The sequence below is a fragment of the Sceloporus occidentalis genome, unplaced genomic scaffold (genome assembly GCF_023333645.1).
Source record: "Sceloporus occidentalis isolate IW3139 unplaced genomic scaffold, rSceOcc1.0.p SCAF_3, whole genome shotgun sequence".
Classification (NCBI taxonomy): domain Eukaryota; kingdom Metazoa; phylum Chordata; class Lepidosauria; order Squamata; family Phrynosomatidae; genus Sceloporus; species Sceloporus occidentalis.
Window position 1 is genome coordinate 68743306 of NW_028316983.1, and position 18176 is coordinate 68761481.

The window sequence follows — 18176 nt, forward strand, 5'->3', positions numbered from 1 at the left end:
CTTTAAGGCTGTAAACTCACCAGAGTATAAGCCCCCTTGAATACAGTTGGACTTAACGTTGAGTAGATACACATAAAACTGTTCTGAAAGTTTATGAAGCAGATTGTAAAAAGGGAGAGCTTTAAAGGTGAGTTAGCTATTCCTGTGTTTTGGAATATTAGCAAATAATTGGACAGCTTTTCAGTTTGGGAAGGGGTGGATGCAAGTGTTCATTAGATCTGCTGCTTCAATAGTACATTGACATTTCTCTTTTTGTAATTTTTTTGTATCTAATAATAGGTCATTTTGTGACAGAGGCACTCAAGTACATGCATGTTTTAAGATTTGAACTAGACTTGCCTCATTTTGAACGAGTTCACTTGCACACTGAGTTACTTAAGCACCAGTTTCAAAAAGATATTCCTTTGTTTCTGTCCTTACTTCTTTTATAAGTCCTTTATTGCTTCCTATTACACCTAGTAAACAAGCTATTACACTTATTACAAATCTTTTCTTTTTTGTAGAGTTGTGCTGGCTTACACAATTCATTCAAGTTCTTTCTTTAGTCTCCATTTTTGGGCGAAAGGTTCAAGGAATAGTGAAACAGTAGAAACAAGAAAACAGATGCCAGCAAAAATGAAGGAGTAGGCATATGTCCAAGTGTAATCATACAACCAACCTGTAGGAAGAACACCATGGCTTAGTTACTAAGCATTAGGATTTTTGCCAAGATGAAAACTAATTTTCACTAACAATAATCTTTTAGAGTATCCCATGGCATTTCTACTAGAGAGTTCACACAAACAGAAAAACTCTTATGAGTATTGCATTAGCATAATCTATTTTTAAAATTACACTATTGTCTCTGGAATTTATAAAAAGTTAGTTTTTAAAATATTTTTGGCAACTTTATTGTTTTAAATTATATGATGCACTATTTTCTTTTAGTTAGCACAATTTTTTTAATTGCCCAATCTGCCTTTTTTAAAGGATCTTCTGTCAAAGTAATCCTTCACAAACATCCTTTATCAGAGGCATGCCATTCAAGAACAAAGAAATAACTTTTTCAGAAGTGGTGTCTCATCTCTGGAACACTTTCCTTAGCAAAGTCTGCATTGTGCCAGTGTTGTAATATGCTTAGAACCAGGCAAAAATACTATTTTCTCAGGCATTTTAATCTGTTGTTAATTTTAATGTTTGTTGTTTTTGTGGCATGACACAATTGTGCACTGAAACCCTGCGTAGGATCAAAATGGATATCTCAAAATTGACTTAGGTCCAAAACACACAGCAGAAATAATACAGTTTGAGACTGCTTTAACTGCCCTGGCTCAGTGCTAGGGAATTCTGGGCACTGGTTTAATGAGACATTTAGCCTTCTCTGTCAGAGAACTCTGGTGCCACAATAAACTACAGTTCCTAGAATTTCCTAGCACTGCGCCAGGGCAGTTAAAGTGGTCTCATGCTGGATTATTTCTCCAGTGTGCTTTGGACCTTAATAGGGGAAGAGCTAATAATTAGAAGGCACATGTCTCCCTTTTCCACAAGACTGCATATGTTCACAAGAGTGATATGAATTCTTATGCCCCTCTCACAACCTATTGGTTTAAACATTAGAGTATGAAATACTATTCTGACCACAGTTGTAGTGGGACAGTATGCTCTGTTGAGGGATATAGCCCCATAACCCTTTTTGTTAACACTAACAATTTTCTCTAAATAATATTTTCCATTTCTGCCATACTGTTTTAAAATGAACCACTAGAGGGCTCATACCTTACCTTTCCTGCATTGGAAAGGGTATTGTATTATAAAATGGACTCCTCACTGAGGACCTGCTTCTGTTTGTATATTCATGGGGTGCTTCCATATGTCATTCACATCACAATAAAAGAGAGCATAGGATCAGTCCCAAGGTCAATTTTGTCTAGCACAATTTTCAGCACTGCCAGCCACATATTTCCTACGTACAGCCTCATTTACCATGTGTCCTCAATGCCTAATGCATTCCTAGATATATAGATTGCATTAATCTATCATGGCTAATAGCTGCAGAGTGTACATATGTATGTATGTATGTATGTGCACTGAAATGTTGCCTGTTGACTTATGGCAATTGCATGAATTCCATAGGGTATTCTTATGCAAGGAATACTCAGAAGTAATTTTGCCAGTTCCTTCCTTTGAATTATAGTCTATTCTCAGGCAACCTTGGTATTCCCAGGCAGTCTCCCATTCAAATACTAACCAGGCCTGACCCTGGTAAGCTTCCAAAATCAGAGGGGATCTGGCGCCTTTAGGGTATTTAGGCTGGCAAACAAGGACTAATAGTAAAATTGGGGTATAATTATCCCTCCCACACTGTACTATTCACTGTTGTTATTACCACATACTGTTCTTCTGCCTGGTGCTTTACAAAGATCGAGAGGACAGGACCTGCCCTAAGGGAATTATGGTCTACAATATATATTAGCCAGATGGTGTTGCAGAGCTGCTACAGATTAAGTGTGTATTGTTACTTCTTAATGTTTTCTAGTGCTAGACAGCTTGTGGCAGAGGCAGGAGGAAGGCTGGATAACTTCAATACTGTCTTTATTTTCCTTTTCTCTACATCTTTGATAGGTTTCTGGTTTGCTTTTGACAATAGAATTGCTTATTTCAAGGAAAGGATGCAGCTGCTATTTATGTTACCTGCAATAGGGGGTCCACTGATGACTCCAAGCCCAGCAATAAATGAAGCAAGTCCCAAAGCACTGTGGAATCTGGCGGCACCTACAAGGTCTACCTGTTGAAAGAATCAATATTTTTTCATGTTGCTATTTGCACTCTGGCCACATATCATCAGTTTTGGACACTGTGTTATTTGGAAGATTAGAATTAGAATATGATTGAAATTTTTAAAAAAACAATTAAAATTAATATTGAGTCTTAAGAATCAAGTAATGTTTGGCCAGTTTGTGATAATGGCCAAAGTTGTGGTTTAAGTCATCTATAGTCTGGACTGTTTCTTTGGTGTTGCACTTTTGGTTTCTCTACTAGCTCAGTAGACTAAATGAAAAGCTAAACTAAGTCTTAGAAAACTACAGATGTACAAAGTGTCCATTAGCATGGAACCATCTTATATGTACCATCCTTGCCAAAAAGATTGGTCCCAACACCAAGGCAAGACAACGTCCTTAATAAAATACAAATAGCAAACAGCAGAATTAAGGATGATAACAAAACTAGACTACTCAAAATCTAGCTTAAGGTGATAAAAGGTATTACCTACCAAAATCATTAAGTGCAATATCAAAAAAGTACATTTCATCAATTTTTTTTTCAAAAAGTAGCCCAGCTTCTAACATAAAAACATTTAACATCAGTACAAAATAGTAAAAAAAGTTGTAAAGATAAGCCAAAGCCACATATATTTGTAGTTTATGCTATATGTTGGCATGTTTAGAAAATTATATTGACTAAAATGTTTTTCTTCCGACATTGCATTTGTTCATTTTTCACTTTGGGGGAGGTCCTGACCAGCCTGGTTTCTGTGATCCTTAACTCACCACTGATATAAGCAATTAGTATTGCTGTAAAAATGAGTCCAATGCAGACTGCCATTTAACTGTTTCTGCTTTAGAGTGAGCATCAGTATTACCAGTGAAATTTACCAACATTACTTTGTAAATTTCTCAGTACAGAATGCACAGGACAAAACTGAGGGAAAGACTAGCTGAGTGGTAGAATGGTAGCAAGAATTTGGGGGGAAATTGTTAATCAACTTAGTAAAATTATTAATTCATTTGACATTCCCCTAACATACCCAGATTCCAAAGTTCTCTTGATTAACACTGACATACATTCTACACTTTAATTAATTATTTGGTGTAGGTCAATAGATTTAATTGGGTTGAGGGTGTGGTTTTTTCCATATAGAATATGGCAGGAGACTTCAGGGGAAGGCTTAGAATTGTAATACATCACATACTGCTGTACTGGCTGGATTGTTCTAGTGAGGCAAGAAAATGCTTAGGCCTTGCCTGGAATGGAGTAATGGAAAGTGAGTGTGCAAAGGTGAAATCTTCAGGAAGCCATTGTCCCTTCAGAATGTTAGGCCCTTTAGGGCTGAAGGCTGATGTTCTACCACAGAAAGAATAACAAGAAGAAACTGACAATGCAAATTATAACAATGTCCCAAAGGAATTAAAGTACCTAGTGTACATAGTTTGGGATATATAGTTCTCTATAGCACTTTGTATTGTATATCCTACTTTTTGTAGTACTGCTGTAATGTGGTTACAGTCCGTCCTTGCCTTATGCGGGGGATCCATTCCAGATCCCTCCGCGTAAGGCGAATTCCGCCTATGCTCGAGCCCCATTGGAAACAATGGGGCTCATGTGTGGTGGCGCGGCGGCGCGGGTGCGTGCGGGGTGCAACGGGCGCACGCGCCCATTCAATTGAATGGGACGTGCCGCCCCTTCCGCCCCGCGTGCGCGCCACGGCTTGAGAGCGTATGCTCAAGGCTGCGTATGGCGCACCCGCGTATGGTGCGGGCGCACTGTACTTACATATAGATATATGTAGAGAGATCTTGTAGCACCTTTGAGACTAATTTAAAGAAGTTAGTAGCATGAACTTTTGTAGACTTCATTCTACTTTCTCAGATGCTTTTGGTGGAGTGGAAGCCAGAGGCAGACATATGTATGCCATAGGTATGTGAGGATCATCATATATATGGTAGAGTTGGGGTTTCATTCCTTTGGGACATTGTAATATAGTTCATTACATTGTCAGTTTCTCCCTGCTATTCTTTCTGTGTTTGTTGTGAAACCCTCCTGTTGTGTGTTTTCTGATATTCTACCACTCCATTAGTCTGGGTAAGAGTTCTGAATTCTTTCTGGGTGATGGTTGTAAGTCTCTTTCTTTCTTTCTTTCTTTCTTATTTGAAGTGAGCTGAAGTGAGCTTCTTTATACTCATCAGCATGTTTATTGCAGGGCACTTGGAACATAAGTGAAATATTAAATTATTAAAAATTAAAGTTATTGAAATGAGAAATCTTCACCCAACTTCTATTTCCTCTTCTTATGGTTTAACCCCCTCCAGCTTTCTATCCACTTTTTCACCTATGGGTCAAAAAGTCTGGAGTTTAGAGGAGGCTTGGAGCTAGAAGATAAAAAAGATATGCACTCTCACTCCTGCCTAGAATAGTGGATTTATTCAGTGCATGATCTCTTAAAGTGTAGATGAAATCAACTAAATGGGGGATCTCTGGTTATTGCCTGCAGTGGTACTGATTTTTGCAGATCACAATAAATGATTGGAAGTGGGAGGCAAAGAAAATTCACTCATTCAGTTATGTAGAAAAATATTATGTTACTCAAATGTACTCAAAACATGCCTCAATAAGAATTCTTTACCTTCAATTCACTGACTGATATTTGTAGCCAGCCACTTATTTTGCACTTGCAATGGATTAGTGTCCCCAAGCCTAAATAAGCACATTATTCCTTATTAACCTTTAACATTTCTCCTAATTAGCCTTTAGTAAGCAAAGTGTTTGAAGGAGGAATGAAGTGTCCTAGTTAGCAGGAGTATGCTTTGTGTGCACACTCACACCTCAAAGATAGCCATGAAGGTAGATCTGGTTAAAAATTATTTTAACAACTCTAAATGGGAACCTTCTGAACAGTATTTCCCCCCAAATCATCTTGATGATTATAGTCTGCAACTACGTATCTTTACAGAATAACATTACTATTTGCAAGCAAGCAAATTCTTGCAGTAACAGCCTCCAAAAAGGCACACTTCAGCATAGAACTACCAAGAACAATGTTCAAAGCCTTTTAAAAAAAGTTATATATGAGGAGGAAAGGCATCCATGTGTGGAAGAGAAACTTCAAAGGTGCAAGCCACATATGGTGTTATATATAATTTTTAAACAGCATGCTTAACTTGGTCACCAGTGTTAAAATTGTGCAACTTCCTTTTTGTTTTTTTCTTCTTTCTTTTTTCTTTTACTCATATTTAGGTAAGACAGTGGGAGTAACTTATCAGTGACTGACTAAACTGGATGAGGGCTGGTAAGGTGGAATTCCGTCCATACAAGATTGAGGTACTCTTACTGAAATGTTCATCAATCTGAGACAGTGGTGTTCAAGCTGTGTTGAGGGGCGCTGAACTCACCCTAAAGGGATTAGATTGGTAGCTTGGAAGGTGCTTGTCCACTGTTGTCATTAAAGCTACATACAGCCTCTGTGACCTGGAGAGCCTTTTATCAGGTTCACATTGATATAGTAACTGCAACTTTGCCTGACTGGAGATAGCCTTGCTTATGCTACCCATATCATATGCTAGTAATCTCCTATTCAGATATTGTAATGCAATTGATCCCAAATGTTCAATGTGTCTAAAATAGTACAGCAAGACATAAACAAGACTTAAGGGGGCCTGGACAATTGAATCACATCACTGCTTTGTTATTTGTGATTACCTCTCAATCTGTACATACACAGACCTAGTGATCTTCTTCAGTTGCCTGTTTTCAGTTGTTCCAGCCAGCTGAGGTGCAAAGAATAGCTATTAAGTAAAATCATTCTAGAGAGCCAGCATGGTGTAGCACTTTCAGTGTTGGACTACGATTCTGGAGATGAGGGTTAGATTCTCAGCTTAGCCATGAAACCCATTGAGTGACCTTGGCCAGGTCATGCACTTAGCCTCCGAGGAAGGGAATAGCAAACCTCCTCTGAACAAAACTTACCAAGAGAACTCTATAATAGGGTCACCATAAGTTGGAAACAATTTGAAGACACAGAACAAAGGGCATTCTGTGTGGTAACTCCTTCTCATGAAATGCAGTGTGACTGACTAGATGGGGCTCCCTCCACTTTTAAATGTCTGAAATATAAACGTTTGATTATACTATTTTGCAGGGAAAATAGCAGCTGGACCCCAATCCAGAACAAGGCAATGGCTGCTTTTTCGTGAAAATCCATGCTTCCAGTTTAATTGTGCTGTTTGAAAAAAATGTGCATTATGTCATATACATTTTCACCTTGAGACAGTACAGAAAAGATGTTTTGAATACTGCAGATAAAAAACTATTGACTCGATTGATGGCAGTGAAATATGTTTTCACTGTATCTGTGCGATTCTCTTTCTTACATTCCAGTAAATGAATAGGACCTGAAGGTGTCATCTTTGAAGCATTTATTTTCCAGTTGTTTAATTTTCCGTGTACCAAAGCAAATGACTTTAAAAAAATACCTTGCATGCTTTAAACAAAGGTAGCGTTTGAGACTCTGCCTGTTGGTTAAGTGGTGCTTCACTGTTAACTTTGATAACTTTCATTCCTATTTCCCCCTACTTACCAATACAGGAAGTAACAGGGCCAGGTATCCACCACTGAAAATGGCAAAGAATACAGAGTAAGTTGTAAGCAATGGGAAGGTTGTGGCCAGAGGACCCATCAGGTTAGTGACTCCACAAAGTATGAGGTATGTTTTATGGTAATGATACTTCTTGATCCAGTTCTGATCTGCAATCCAGCCAGAGAGCAATAGGCTGATTGTCTCTATTATTCCTAGAGGGAGACGAGGGGAAATGAACAAATGGTCAAACATAATCATTGGAGAATCTTTAAAAATCATGCATAAGATTAGAAGGCAAAAGAATAGCCACTTATTTTAAATTGTTAAAAGCACATACTTTATACAAGGGCTCTAAGGCTAATATAAAAATTCAGAAAGGACTGCACATCTAAAAAGTACTTGAGGGAACGCCTTCTTCCCTATTGTCCGTCCCGCACATTAAGGTCCTCTGGAAGAAATCTATTACAGCCAAAAAAAATCTAGGCTAACATCAGTTTCCCAGAGGGCCTTTTCTATTACTGCTCCAAAACAATGGAATGACCTGCCAGAGGAGATCCGTCACATTCCTACTCTTGACAGTTTTTAAGAAAGCACTCAAGACGGATCTCTTCCGGCAGGCCTTTCCAACTTAGTCACCCTCCCCAGATATAGAGATATTTGTCCCCTCATCTGTCTATTCTTCCCCGCCTATCTTTCTGCCTATTTTTTGTTTAATGTTTTTAACCTCTTTAATGTTGTTAATGTTTTTATACTATTACTGTTTAATTCTGTTTTAGTACTGGGAATGGGGGGGGTAGGTCTAGGGTTTGATTTTTTTAAAAAACTCTATTGTAATTTGATGTATTTTACTGTTGTAACCCGCCTGGATTCTTCGTGATTGGGTGGGCTAGAAATAAATCTTATTATTATTATTATATTTTATCTTTTAACAATCAGCATTTCTTGTTGAGAACTAATTCATTGAAAAGAAAGAGAGACATATGCTAAATATGCCTGTCCTTGTCAAGATTGCTTTGTCAGAAGGATCCTCTTAGATTGCCAGTACATTAATGATAAAGAGATTGCTTTTTGTGAATCTAGGGTGTTTTTTGCAAATGAAACAACAAAACACTTCAAGTAATTTTCAGAGCTCTCTGCTACTTCTAAAACTCATTCATAAATACATCAGTGCGTCACAACCCTTTGTGTTTATTCAGGACTGATTTGTTGGTCTTACTAGACTGGAAGGTTGCACATTGTATTTCATCACTGCTAGTTGCCAGTGTCAGCAGGCTGGTGATCTACATACAAGAGTCTAATTGCCAGATCACTATACAATATTTGGAAAACATGTAGTGATCTCCTAGTAAAAGACACCCAGATACCTGACTGATCTTTTTTGTAGCCCAGTGATAGCTCAGTGGTAGAGCTTGCAGTCTGGATTCAGAAGAAAGAATTTCCCTTGAAATTTTGGAGAATCACTACTAGTCGGTGACAACAGTATGAGGCAAGTTGGACAAACTTCATATAAAGCAGCTTCCTCACTTATTTTCTTCAACAGAAAATTAAATTGGCTGTAATCTGACAAATTTGTTTATGTATATGTAAATGTTTATTGTTCTTTTAAACTACTTAATATAGTAATGGAAGTCATATGGTGCTGCACAAAACTATAAAAGACAAACTTCATGTGCAGCTAGGTTTAATTTTGTCTTTTGCAGGGGTAAGAAGCAAACCCCTCGGTTGCCTGTGTGTAGCCTGGTGCGCAAAGTGGAAGACGGTGGCCATTTCCCATTATCTTCAGTTGTAGACTGTTTTCTTATTCTTCAGGATTATTGGAGAGCTGTTTTATTAAATGCAATCAGAATGAAGAACCAAGGTTTCATCTCTGGCTTCCAGCTCCACAAGTTGCCTATTGGTAAGTCCCAGTTGCCCCGCACCTGCTGATCCCTTCTTAGACTGCTCTTGCCTTTGAGTTGGAAACTGGTAGAGCAGGGGAGAGCATTCCTTCTAAGGGGTGGGGGATTGAATTTCATCTTGGGGCCTTCTCTTGTTGATCCCTATTTAGCAATGTTTTTTGAATTATTAAATGAAAATCTAAAGACTTAATTTCATTGAAATTAACAGATTTGCTTAATAAAGTCATTTGTTATTATTGGAATTTGTGTCTTACTTTATAATAAACAACCAAGTAAAGTAAGAAGTAATCTTACTGAAAACTTATATAAATACAAGAATGTCTTTTTCAGTTCTATATCCTTTTAAAGATGGTCTGACACAACTATACATACTAGTTAACATATGGACACATCTATGTGACAAAGAAATAGAGCATCTTCTGTATCATTATTGTTAAAATCTTTCCTAATATTGTTGATGGTTGCATCACATCAAAGACTGATGTTTCCAAGAAACTGTCCAATAATCCAGAATTAGTTTATTTTTATCAACATTCTACTCCGAACGAAGATGTGTACCTTCTATATATCCAAGTAGAAGGGGAGAATGCCCACAGTCCCATCCCCTATAGCATCACAAAATTCATGCATTATTATAAGACATTGGCACAGTCAACAGTCGGATATCACATCCTCATTCCACAAAACCTTTTCAAGATTTAGGGAAAGAATTTAAAAAAAAAATTGGCATAGTTATACAGTTATCAACAAACTTTTTCAATGCCATATCTGTGACATTTTATATAAAATAGTATAAGGATAAAATATGTAAAAACAGTAAGATGATGGCTCATTATGGCCAAACTCTAAAGCATTCTTACTTCATCTGTATTAAAAAGTTTTTACGGCAGATAATTGCAGCTGCAAAGAACTTGGCAACTTTTATAGCTACCAGTTCCTTGCGGTCTGAAAGAAGATAATGTACATAAAATTGCTCATTTCTGCCAGGTAGGTGTTGTAAAAGAGGGTATATATATATATATGGCACGAGATTCTATATAAAGGGGACATTGAAAAAGAACATGAGCAATTGACTCAACCACCTCAAAGCCACAAGGGCATAGTCTGCACTGATACGGTATCTTTTTATATTTGCCTTCAACTACGGCTTTTAGCAGTACACTTGATGTTATATGTTTTGTATTCTTGCTATATTTTGGTGCTGGCCATGTGCCATAAATAAATTCATTCATTCATTCAGTTTATTTTTCCTCAGTGCCATGTCTGCTGTTTGCATTTGTTTGACCATTTTTGTATTAAAATGATATTCTTGGCCACAAGTATTTTCGTGTCAAACATCCAATTACTAGCTTTCTGGGTTTCTTTTTATATTGTGATCCATATATATAAAAGCTTATACAGGTTGAGGCTTCCTGGATTTTGGGGGATTTTGGAATATTTGCATGTACATAATGAGATATCTTGGAAATGAGACCTAAGTCTAAACATGAAATTCATTTCTGTTTTGTATACACCTTATATATATAGCCTGAATATAACACTATACACAATAGTTTTAATATTGTGCACAAAACAAGGTTTATGTACATTGAACCATAAGAAAGCAAAGGTGTGCCACTACCTCAGCCACCCATGTGGACAATGTTGAATTTTGGAATTCTGGATAAGTGAAACTCAACCTGTAGTACAAAAATTCTAAACTGCTTGTTCTCCCTATCCCCAAAGATTTGTTTAGTAAGAAAATCATAATGAAGACAGTTCAAAGCCAAAGGATCACATTTTTCTTACCAGCTACTGTAATGATATAAGCAGTGTCCATTGGGTCTATTCCCAAAGTTTTTGCTCTGGCTGCAAGGTGGAAGGTGGGGATTACATAGGCAAGTTGGCTGAATAGAAAGGACCATGCAAAAATGTAGAAGAAAGGGTTTTTCAGGTGGGAAAAATCAAGTGGACACCTCTTGCTGGGAAAAGATGTGAAACGCTGTGACTTGACATTTTCTTCCTTGTTTGGAAAGAAGTTTTGACTATTAGCGTGGCTGTCATTGTCATTTTGGTGGGTGCCCAGGAGGTGAGCTTTTACTTGCATATCAAACTGCTTGTGGGTTACAGGGGCTAATTGTGCTTCAGCCTGTTCTGGATTGCTTTTACTTTCACGTTCATGATTGGAAGAAACCACCATGTCCACTTCTGTGATGCAGTTTTCATCCAGGGTGTCTTCCAGTGTTTCTGGAAACTTAGAGTGTAGAGATACTAGATTGCCTTCATTTTTCGTTCCCACATCTTTCATCCTTTTCTCATTAACTGGCTGTAGTAACATGCTGGAAGGCACAAGGTTCAACATCATACCACCGTATATCAATAGGGCACCTGAGGGAAAGAAAAGAGACTAAGGTGTGATTTCTCCCCCCCCCCCCCCCCCTCCACTCTCATAACAGATTAACCAGATTAATAGAAATGTAGCTAGTGCAGTAGAGCTGTTTGCTTCCTGGAAAAGAGGGCATTTAGGGCAACTGAATATTCTAACCAGCTCTCAATGCAATATCAATAGCAGCTTCATTTATATATCACTTCATACCACCTGAGCAATCTCTAAGCGGTTTACAACTGTAAGCTAATTGCCCCCAACAAGCTGGGTACTCATTTTAGTGACCTCAGAAGGATGCAAGCCTGACTCAAGCTTGAGCCCTTGGCTGGTATTGAATTCGCAACCTTGTGATTTGTGAGTGAGTGGCTGCAGTACAGGCATTTAACCACTGCGCTACCAGGGCTCTGTTGTTGATTGAAGTAGCAGCAAAGCATTTGTTCTTGTTAAAAGAATAGCAGCAACATTGGAAAATTTTCTACCTTCTTGTCATATAATAGTCTTCAGGGGTAGCCTTTTTAGTTGTACAGAAAAATAGAACAAATTCCAAAATCTACATAAGAACGATAACTTTATTGGCTAATTGAAATGGAGTGTCACTGGTTTCTTCATCAAAGATGTTAAAAATCATACAGAAGAAAAAGCGAATATATTATTCATAGTGAGTCCTTGTTATCCACTGCAGTTTGGTTCCAGGAACCCCCGTGGGTAACAAAATTTGTGGATACTCAAGTCCCATTAAATATACTAGCATAGCAAAAATGGTGTCCCTTATATAAAATTACAAAATCAAGCTTGGCTATTTGAAATGTATACTTTTTGAAATAATATTTTCAAGCCGTGGATGCTTGAATCCATAGATAAAAAATCCGTTGATAAGGAGGGCAGACTGTATTTTGTCAGAGATGTTACTCTGTTGTTAGTTAAGATGGTATTGAGGGATTTCAGTGCTGCAAGTAGAGGCTACTCCTTGTTCATATGAGGACCAGGAACAAAGGGCAATAAAAGACAGGTAATAACATTTCAACTCCATTAGCAATAGAAAAGTAACTTCCCTTGTGATCCAGCTGTCCCTGTCTTATGCAAAGTTAACTGTTCTTAAGCACAGATGTTTAGGTGATGCATAGATAAAACTTGTCAAATGTAGTCCAGTTGAAAGGGTTTTACCTTTATTGCGGGTAAAAGCCTCAAAGAAATAAGTCCAAGTCCTCATATTAAAAGTTTCCCCTCTTGTAGCAAACATCAGTATTGATACTGAATTTAGAATTCAAAATTTGAAGGAGGGGTTGGTTACTGTTTCACTCTTGAAATAATTGTTTTGGGTTTAACATCAACCCATAATAGTTAACTGTAACTATTGATTAACAGTTTTGAAGAAAACATCTTAACTAAATAATTGACATTTACTGTTGAGACATTTCAGAGAAAATGGAAAAAACAAAATATATCAAAATCTAAAAAGCCAAGAAACATGTTGTGGCCCTGGTTGATTTGACAGTCAAAATGAAATCTGAAAAGTGAAAGTTACTAACCTTGCCAACCATATGTTTGGATCAGAAGTTGAACAAATGGTGCCAACACAACACTCAGTCCCATTCCTGAACGGCCAATTGCATTGGCTAGAGCCAGACGTTTCTTGAAGTACTTAACAGTCATCACTGCTGCAATCTGATACAAGCAAGCAAAACCTAATCCTAAAACAACAAAATACAGTGATTATGAACTGAATTTTGTTTGAGTGAGTTTTAAAAATTCAGTTGAAATAGTTTTGATTGTTTAAAAGCAACAGTACATGAATTAAAGCTAACCCAAAATGAATGACCCCAGGTGTCACTGTTGGAAGCAAGCTGAGCTGTGAAATAATAACAATCGGTTAACTTCCTTTAACTGTGATTTTATTTATATAATTATATATGAACAGTTGTATAATTAAGGCAGTGCAAATCAAACATATATGAACAGTTATATAAGTAAGGGATTTAGAGACCACAACTCAGTGATAGAGCAGGTATTTGACATCTTGAAAGTCCCTGGTTTTGTACTTGATGTCCCTGTTTAAAAGAATAATATAACAGGTAATGGGAGAGATCCATGCTTGAGAAACTGGAGAGCCACTGTGAGTCTGAGCAAAGAAGATGTTATTGGCCTAGGTGGACAAACAGTCCGAGCTGGTATAAGGCAGCTTCTTAAATTGAAAGGTCAGGTAAAGTTAGGAACATATTGTAAATGAATGGCTAGATAATGGGAGAAAAACTGTTCCTTTATTTCACTTTTTTTAATCTCTAGTACATGTTTTAAACTTGAAAAGTAAGAAAGATTATTGTGAAATTATATGTTAGAGAATGTTTTTAAATTGTAAATAAAACAATAAAGATTATTTTAAAAAGAAAAGTAATCCTAAATAGCTTTAGGACAATGAGGAAAAGAATTCTAGAGCTTTTCATCGCCTTGTGCAGGTAAACAACTGTGTGTGTATATATATGTGTGAGTGAGAGAGACAATAGCTCCATGTTTGTCCTAATGAGGAGTGCAGGAGGAAAATGTGGCACTGTTGCCTAGGGGTGGCCCCTGCCCAACAACTAGAATTCCCCCTGTATTGAGTTTTAAAATGTATGTTTCTCTAATTTTCCCCAGTATTTCATCAGTGCCAGTACAAAGAAAACATAATCTTCTCTTTAGAGAAGTTGTTTGCAAAAGCCAAACCGCCACCTGCCATCTAGTCGATTAAGATGGTATACAGGTTATCTGTGTTCTCAGTAGGTACAGCATATTGACAGGGCACACTTACCTGCTAGGAATCCCATAGTTGCACAGAGGAAAGAAATGCTTGTGGCCAATGTGCTAATAAGACAGCCAGCACCAACCAGACATGCTCCGATCAAAGCCGTTGTCCGTTCCCCTAGCATTTGACATACTGTGGTTACCAGTGGTGCTGAAACAGAGGTGATGTCTTGAGTTCTAGAATACTGATCACTATATTGCACTCGCCCTAAAGAAGAATTATCTAGAAAATGCTACATTGTGGAAACTGATCACATGAAATGTTATGTGTTACCTGTTTTCCATCACACCAAATTTGAGGACAAGCTAGATGTCACTTGAATAATTTTATTCTTCTTATACTAATGTATGTGCAAAACCAAGCAGGGGGAAAACAAACTATTTGTCCACCAACCCCACTATGATCTTGAACTGGTGTGCCTGCTATATTTTATTTCCAAAAACAGAATCGCTGTGTCATAGGAAGCCCTGACCTCAATCAGGTGAGCCCAAGGGTTAAAGGCCCCATACCCATACAGTCCTCCCCTGTAATACAAGGGTCTTGATTTGCACCCTAGTGGATTTATGGCCATAAGATCCCAGTTCGGTTTAGGATTGCTGTATAGATAGGCGAATGAAGTAGCTATTCATACTAGCTAAAAATATTTCAGGACTAACATTTCTCAAAAGAAGAATTTCATGGCCTGAGTTGTGCTATTTCTGCAGCAGCAGTTTAAGTGAATATATTTGTGCAAACCTGCTAGAAATCGAAGAGAAGACATAATAGCGCCAATCCAGGTGACATGTTCAGAAGAGCCACCAATATCTTCTTGAAAGGCCACAAAGAAAATTGCAAAGTTTTTCAGTGTTCCCATTACAGTTATATTTACCTTTCAAAAATAAAACATATCAGTAAAATATTAGTTGAAACATAAAATGGGGTGTTTCTAGATGGCAGAACATGTAAAACAGACTGATCCTGTCATGCAGAACAGCAATTTATGATCTTAACATAATGGGAGGAAGAGGGGCAGTAGATGCTTCCATAGGTATTTGAAAGAGTTTGGAACAGTCATATTTGGGATGAACCTGTGGGTCTCTCCTAGTCCAAAGATTAGAGGAAGAGAAATAATGCCTAAGGAGGAAGAGAAAAAATAGGGATAAGAGGTTTGTAAGAGCTGGGCATGTTAATCTTGGCGAAGAGACTGAGGGGTGATACAACCGCTCTATTTAAATACCTCAAGGGGCTGCCACAGACGAGAGTGCAGGTTTGTTCTCTGCTGCCTCGGGGGTAGAACTAGGACTAATTGTTTTAAGTTACAGCTGGTGTGATGTCCTGCCAGGACTGATTGAAACTTTCCCCTGCATTTTCTTTCACATTGGTTCAGGCCTTAGATTATTTTAGTGTAGAAAAGTCATTGTATTAGTTTGTGGGAGGAGCTGTAGGTTTCCCCTGCATTATTTCCAGGTTTGGTTTGCCCTTTCCCAGCATGCTCTGCTATAGCTAGAGGTTTTTAGTTGGGGGCAGTTTTTGCTGAGAGCAAGCAGAGAGCTGTCTTTTGGTGGCAAGCAGGCCCAGACAGCCGGAAAGGGCATTTCTTACACCTCAGCCGAATTAGTTACCATCAGCAAGAAAATAAAGGAGTTCAGGAGCTGAAAGACCCTGCACCAGCTCCATTGAGTGAGGAGAGCAAACCATCAGACCCAGAAAGATGACAACCTGAAGATTGCTGCAACTGTAAAGTACCTTTTGTTTAGAGCTGGGGAGGAGAAAACTCTTTATTTTGTGTTTTAAATTAAATTTCCCCCCTTTTGAACTTTACATTCAGCTTCAGAGCCTTTTTTGGGTAAAGAGTTTGATCTCACCAGGGTACCGGCGTTGCACACCCAAACCTGCCACCACCTTTAGTTGGATGTGTCTTCATAGCTGGGTAGATCTCAATTGAATATTAGGAGGAACGTCTTGACAGTGAAAGCAGTTTAGCAATAGAACCAATTGCCTAAAGAGGCAGTGGGATCTCTGGATGTCTATTACTGGGGATATTCTAGCTGAAGGTCCTTTATTGAGCAGTGAGGTTTTTTAGTTTATTTTATACCCCGCTTGTCTATCAAAAAGACAATTGAGGTGGCTTACAATTAAAAGAATCCATACAAGAACCCAATATCCCAGTTTTTCCCTCCCTCCTCAGTGTGATTCCAGGTTTGTCACAGTTGAATTCTTGAAGGGATTGTACAGAGACAGGAAAGTTAATGTGAAACAGATAACACATTTTAGTTAATTGTTAATATGGTTTTAAAAAACCTAATTCAATTATACAAATGCAATGATAGTTGTATCTGTTGACCTTAAATTCCAGAGTCCATATTGTGATCATACCTTTATTAAGCCATCCAAAACCACACAAATATCTCAGTGGTTTCGGGTTCAGCCAGTGTCTTCCTCAAGCTAAGATACTTAAAAGCATCATGGTGAGGGTGTTTGTGTGTGTGGAATGATGCTGCTAAAGTTACTTCAGACTGAATCCTGTTGGTTAGTCCAAGTGAGAGTAGCCACGTTGAATGGTGAGTCAACTCATAAATCCATGAGAACAATGCTCAGCTTATTGGCTCTAGTTTAGTTTCTGTTTTAACATGGTAGTTTAATTCTTGAATTTGTTCATGTTGAAATTCCTTTTATTAAAAGATAAACTGAATTAAATTGTACCAGCTTGTTGGCAGACTGATGGATTTCCATCCTAATTTATATTTTGGTTGTTTGTAATTCATTGGTTCCTTCCCTCATTGAGTTTGTGACATGATGGATTACGGGGGGGGGGGGGGGATACATTTATGTGCTTCCTTTCCTCTGTGGAATTCAGTGTAGTGCAGTTTTCTAAACTAGAAAACTTCAAGGAATGTATACTAAAAGCCATTTTACATGCCATGCGGGACAAACAAGTTTGTTGTCAGTATATCTTAGACTTATCGCTGCTTCACAAATGTATCTGTATATGTGTTTATAATTTGTTCCATCTGTAATCTAGATTTTTAGATATGTACTTAATATCTTGGGTGAATCTATTTTAAACCAGAAAAAATCTAAATGGTAGCTCTGAAGTTCTTGAGCAACCTGAAAAGTGTTCCTCAGGCCCACAACAGTTATCCATGAAATCTCAGCCACTTACTAATATACAGCTCATGCTTCTGCCTTTTTGTCATATAGACTTGTAACTATTTGTCATATAGACTTGTAACTAATCAGTGGGTGTAATTGACCTTACAAACATGGCCTGCAAACATTCCCTTATCTACACAGCATTTACAGGTATAGCACCCTATACTTATGCTATAAAGGGAAAATGGCATTTCTATTGACTCTGACTTATGGCTACCCTAGTATAGAGGGGTTTTTGGCAAGATTTATCCAGACATTTACCACTGCCTTATTGTTGAGGCAGAGAAAATATAAATTGCCCAAGGTCACCCAGTTTGCTTCCATGGCTGAGAGGAGATTCAAACTGGTTTCCTAGTCCTTGGCCAATACTTAAAACAAGTACATAACACTGGCCCTAAATTAAAAACCCACCTTTCCGCACTGTTGTCTTTGTATTAGTGATGAAATGAAGTGAGACTGGAATAAATTTTAAGACCACAACATGCCCTATGATTTATCCCATTTCTTACTTACCAGAAAAAAGTTAAACACAATCAGCCATCCCCACCCTCCATCAGGAACTTCTGTATGATCAGAATCTTTGTTATTAGGTGGGCCTCTTCCTTTTTCATTCTTGCTGCACATCTTGAGCTGTACATAGCATTGTCAAAGTCCTCTTGTCACTCTGAAGGT

At 37.9% G+C, this 18176-nt stretch overlaps 2 protein-coding genes across 2 annotated transcripts in view; one reads left to right on the forward strand and one right to left on the reverse strand.

Annotated features, from left to right (window-relative positions):
- RBM15 (RNA binding motif protein 15) overlaps positions 1 to 7342 on the forward strand; it is a 29600-nt gene extending 22258 nt beyond the window's left edge. The window contains 1 exon segment of the mRNA XM_089514877.1: positions 5992 to 7342. The gene's annotated coding sequence lies outside the window, so the exon portion shown is untranslated.
- On the reverse strand, positions 525 to 18128 carry SLC16A4 (solute carrier family 16 member 4). The gene is made up of 8 exons (XM_089514878.1): positions 18018 to 18128; positions 15108 to 15240; positions 14379 to 14522; positions 13123 to 13284; positions 11017 to 11595; positions 7331 to 7542; positions 2671 to 2764; positions 525 to 658 (listed from the first exon to the last, which is right to left on the reverse strand). The coding sequence occupies exons 1-8, from the start codon at positions 18126 to 18128 to the stop codon at positions 525 to 527; spliced, it is 1569 nt and encodes a 522-aa protein (XP_089371004.1).
- Positions 18129 to 18176: the final 48 nt, after the last annotated feature.

Coding starts and splice junctions, on each gene's coding strand:
- SLC16A4 (XM_089514878.1), bottom strand. CDS start 18,128: ATGTGCAGCAAGAATGAAAAAGGAAGAGGCCCACCTAATAACAAAGAT. Junction 15,241..18,017: donor TTGTGTTTAACTTTTTTCTG/GTAAGTAAGAAA, acceptor TATTTTTGAAAG/GTAAATATAACTGTAATGGG. Junction 14,523..15,107: donor TTCTCTTCGATTTCTAGCAG/GTTTGCACAAAT, acceptor CCTCTGTTTCAG/CACCACTGGTAACCACAGTA.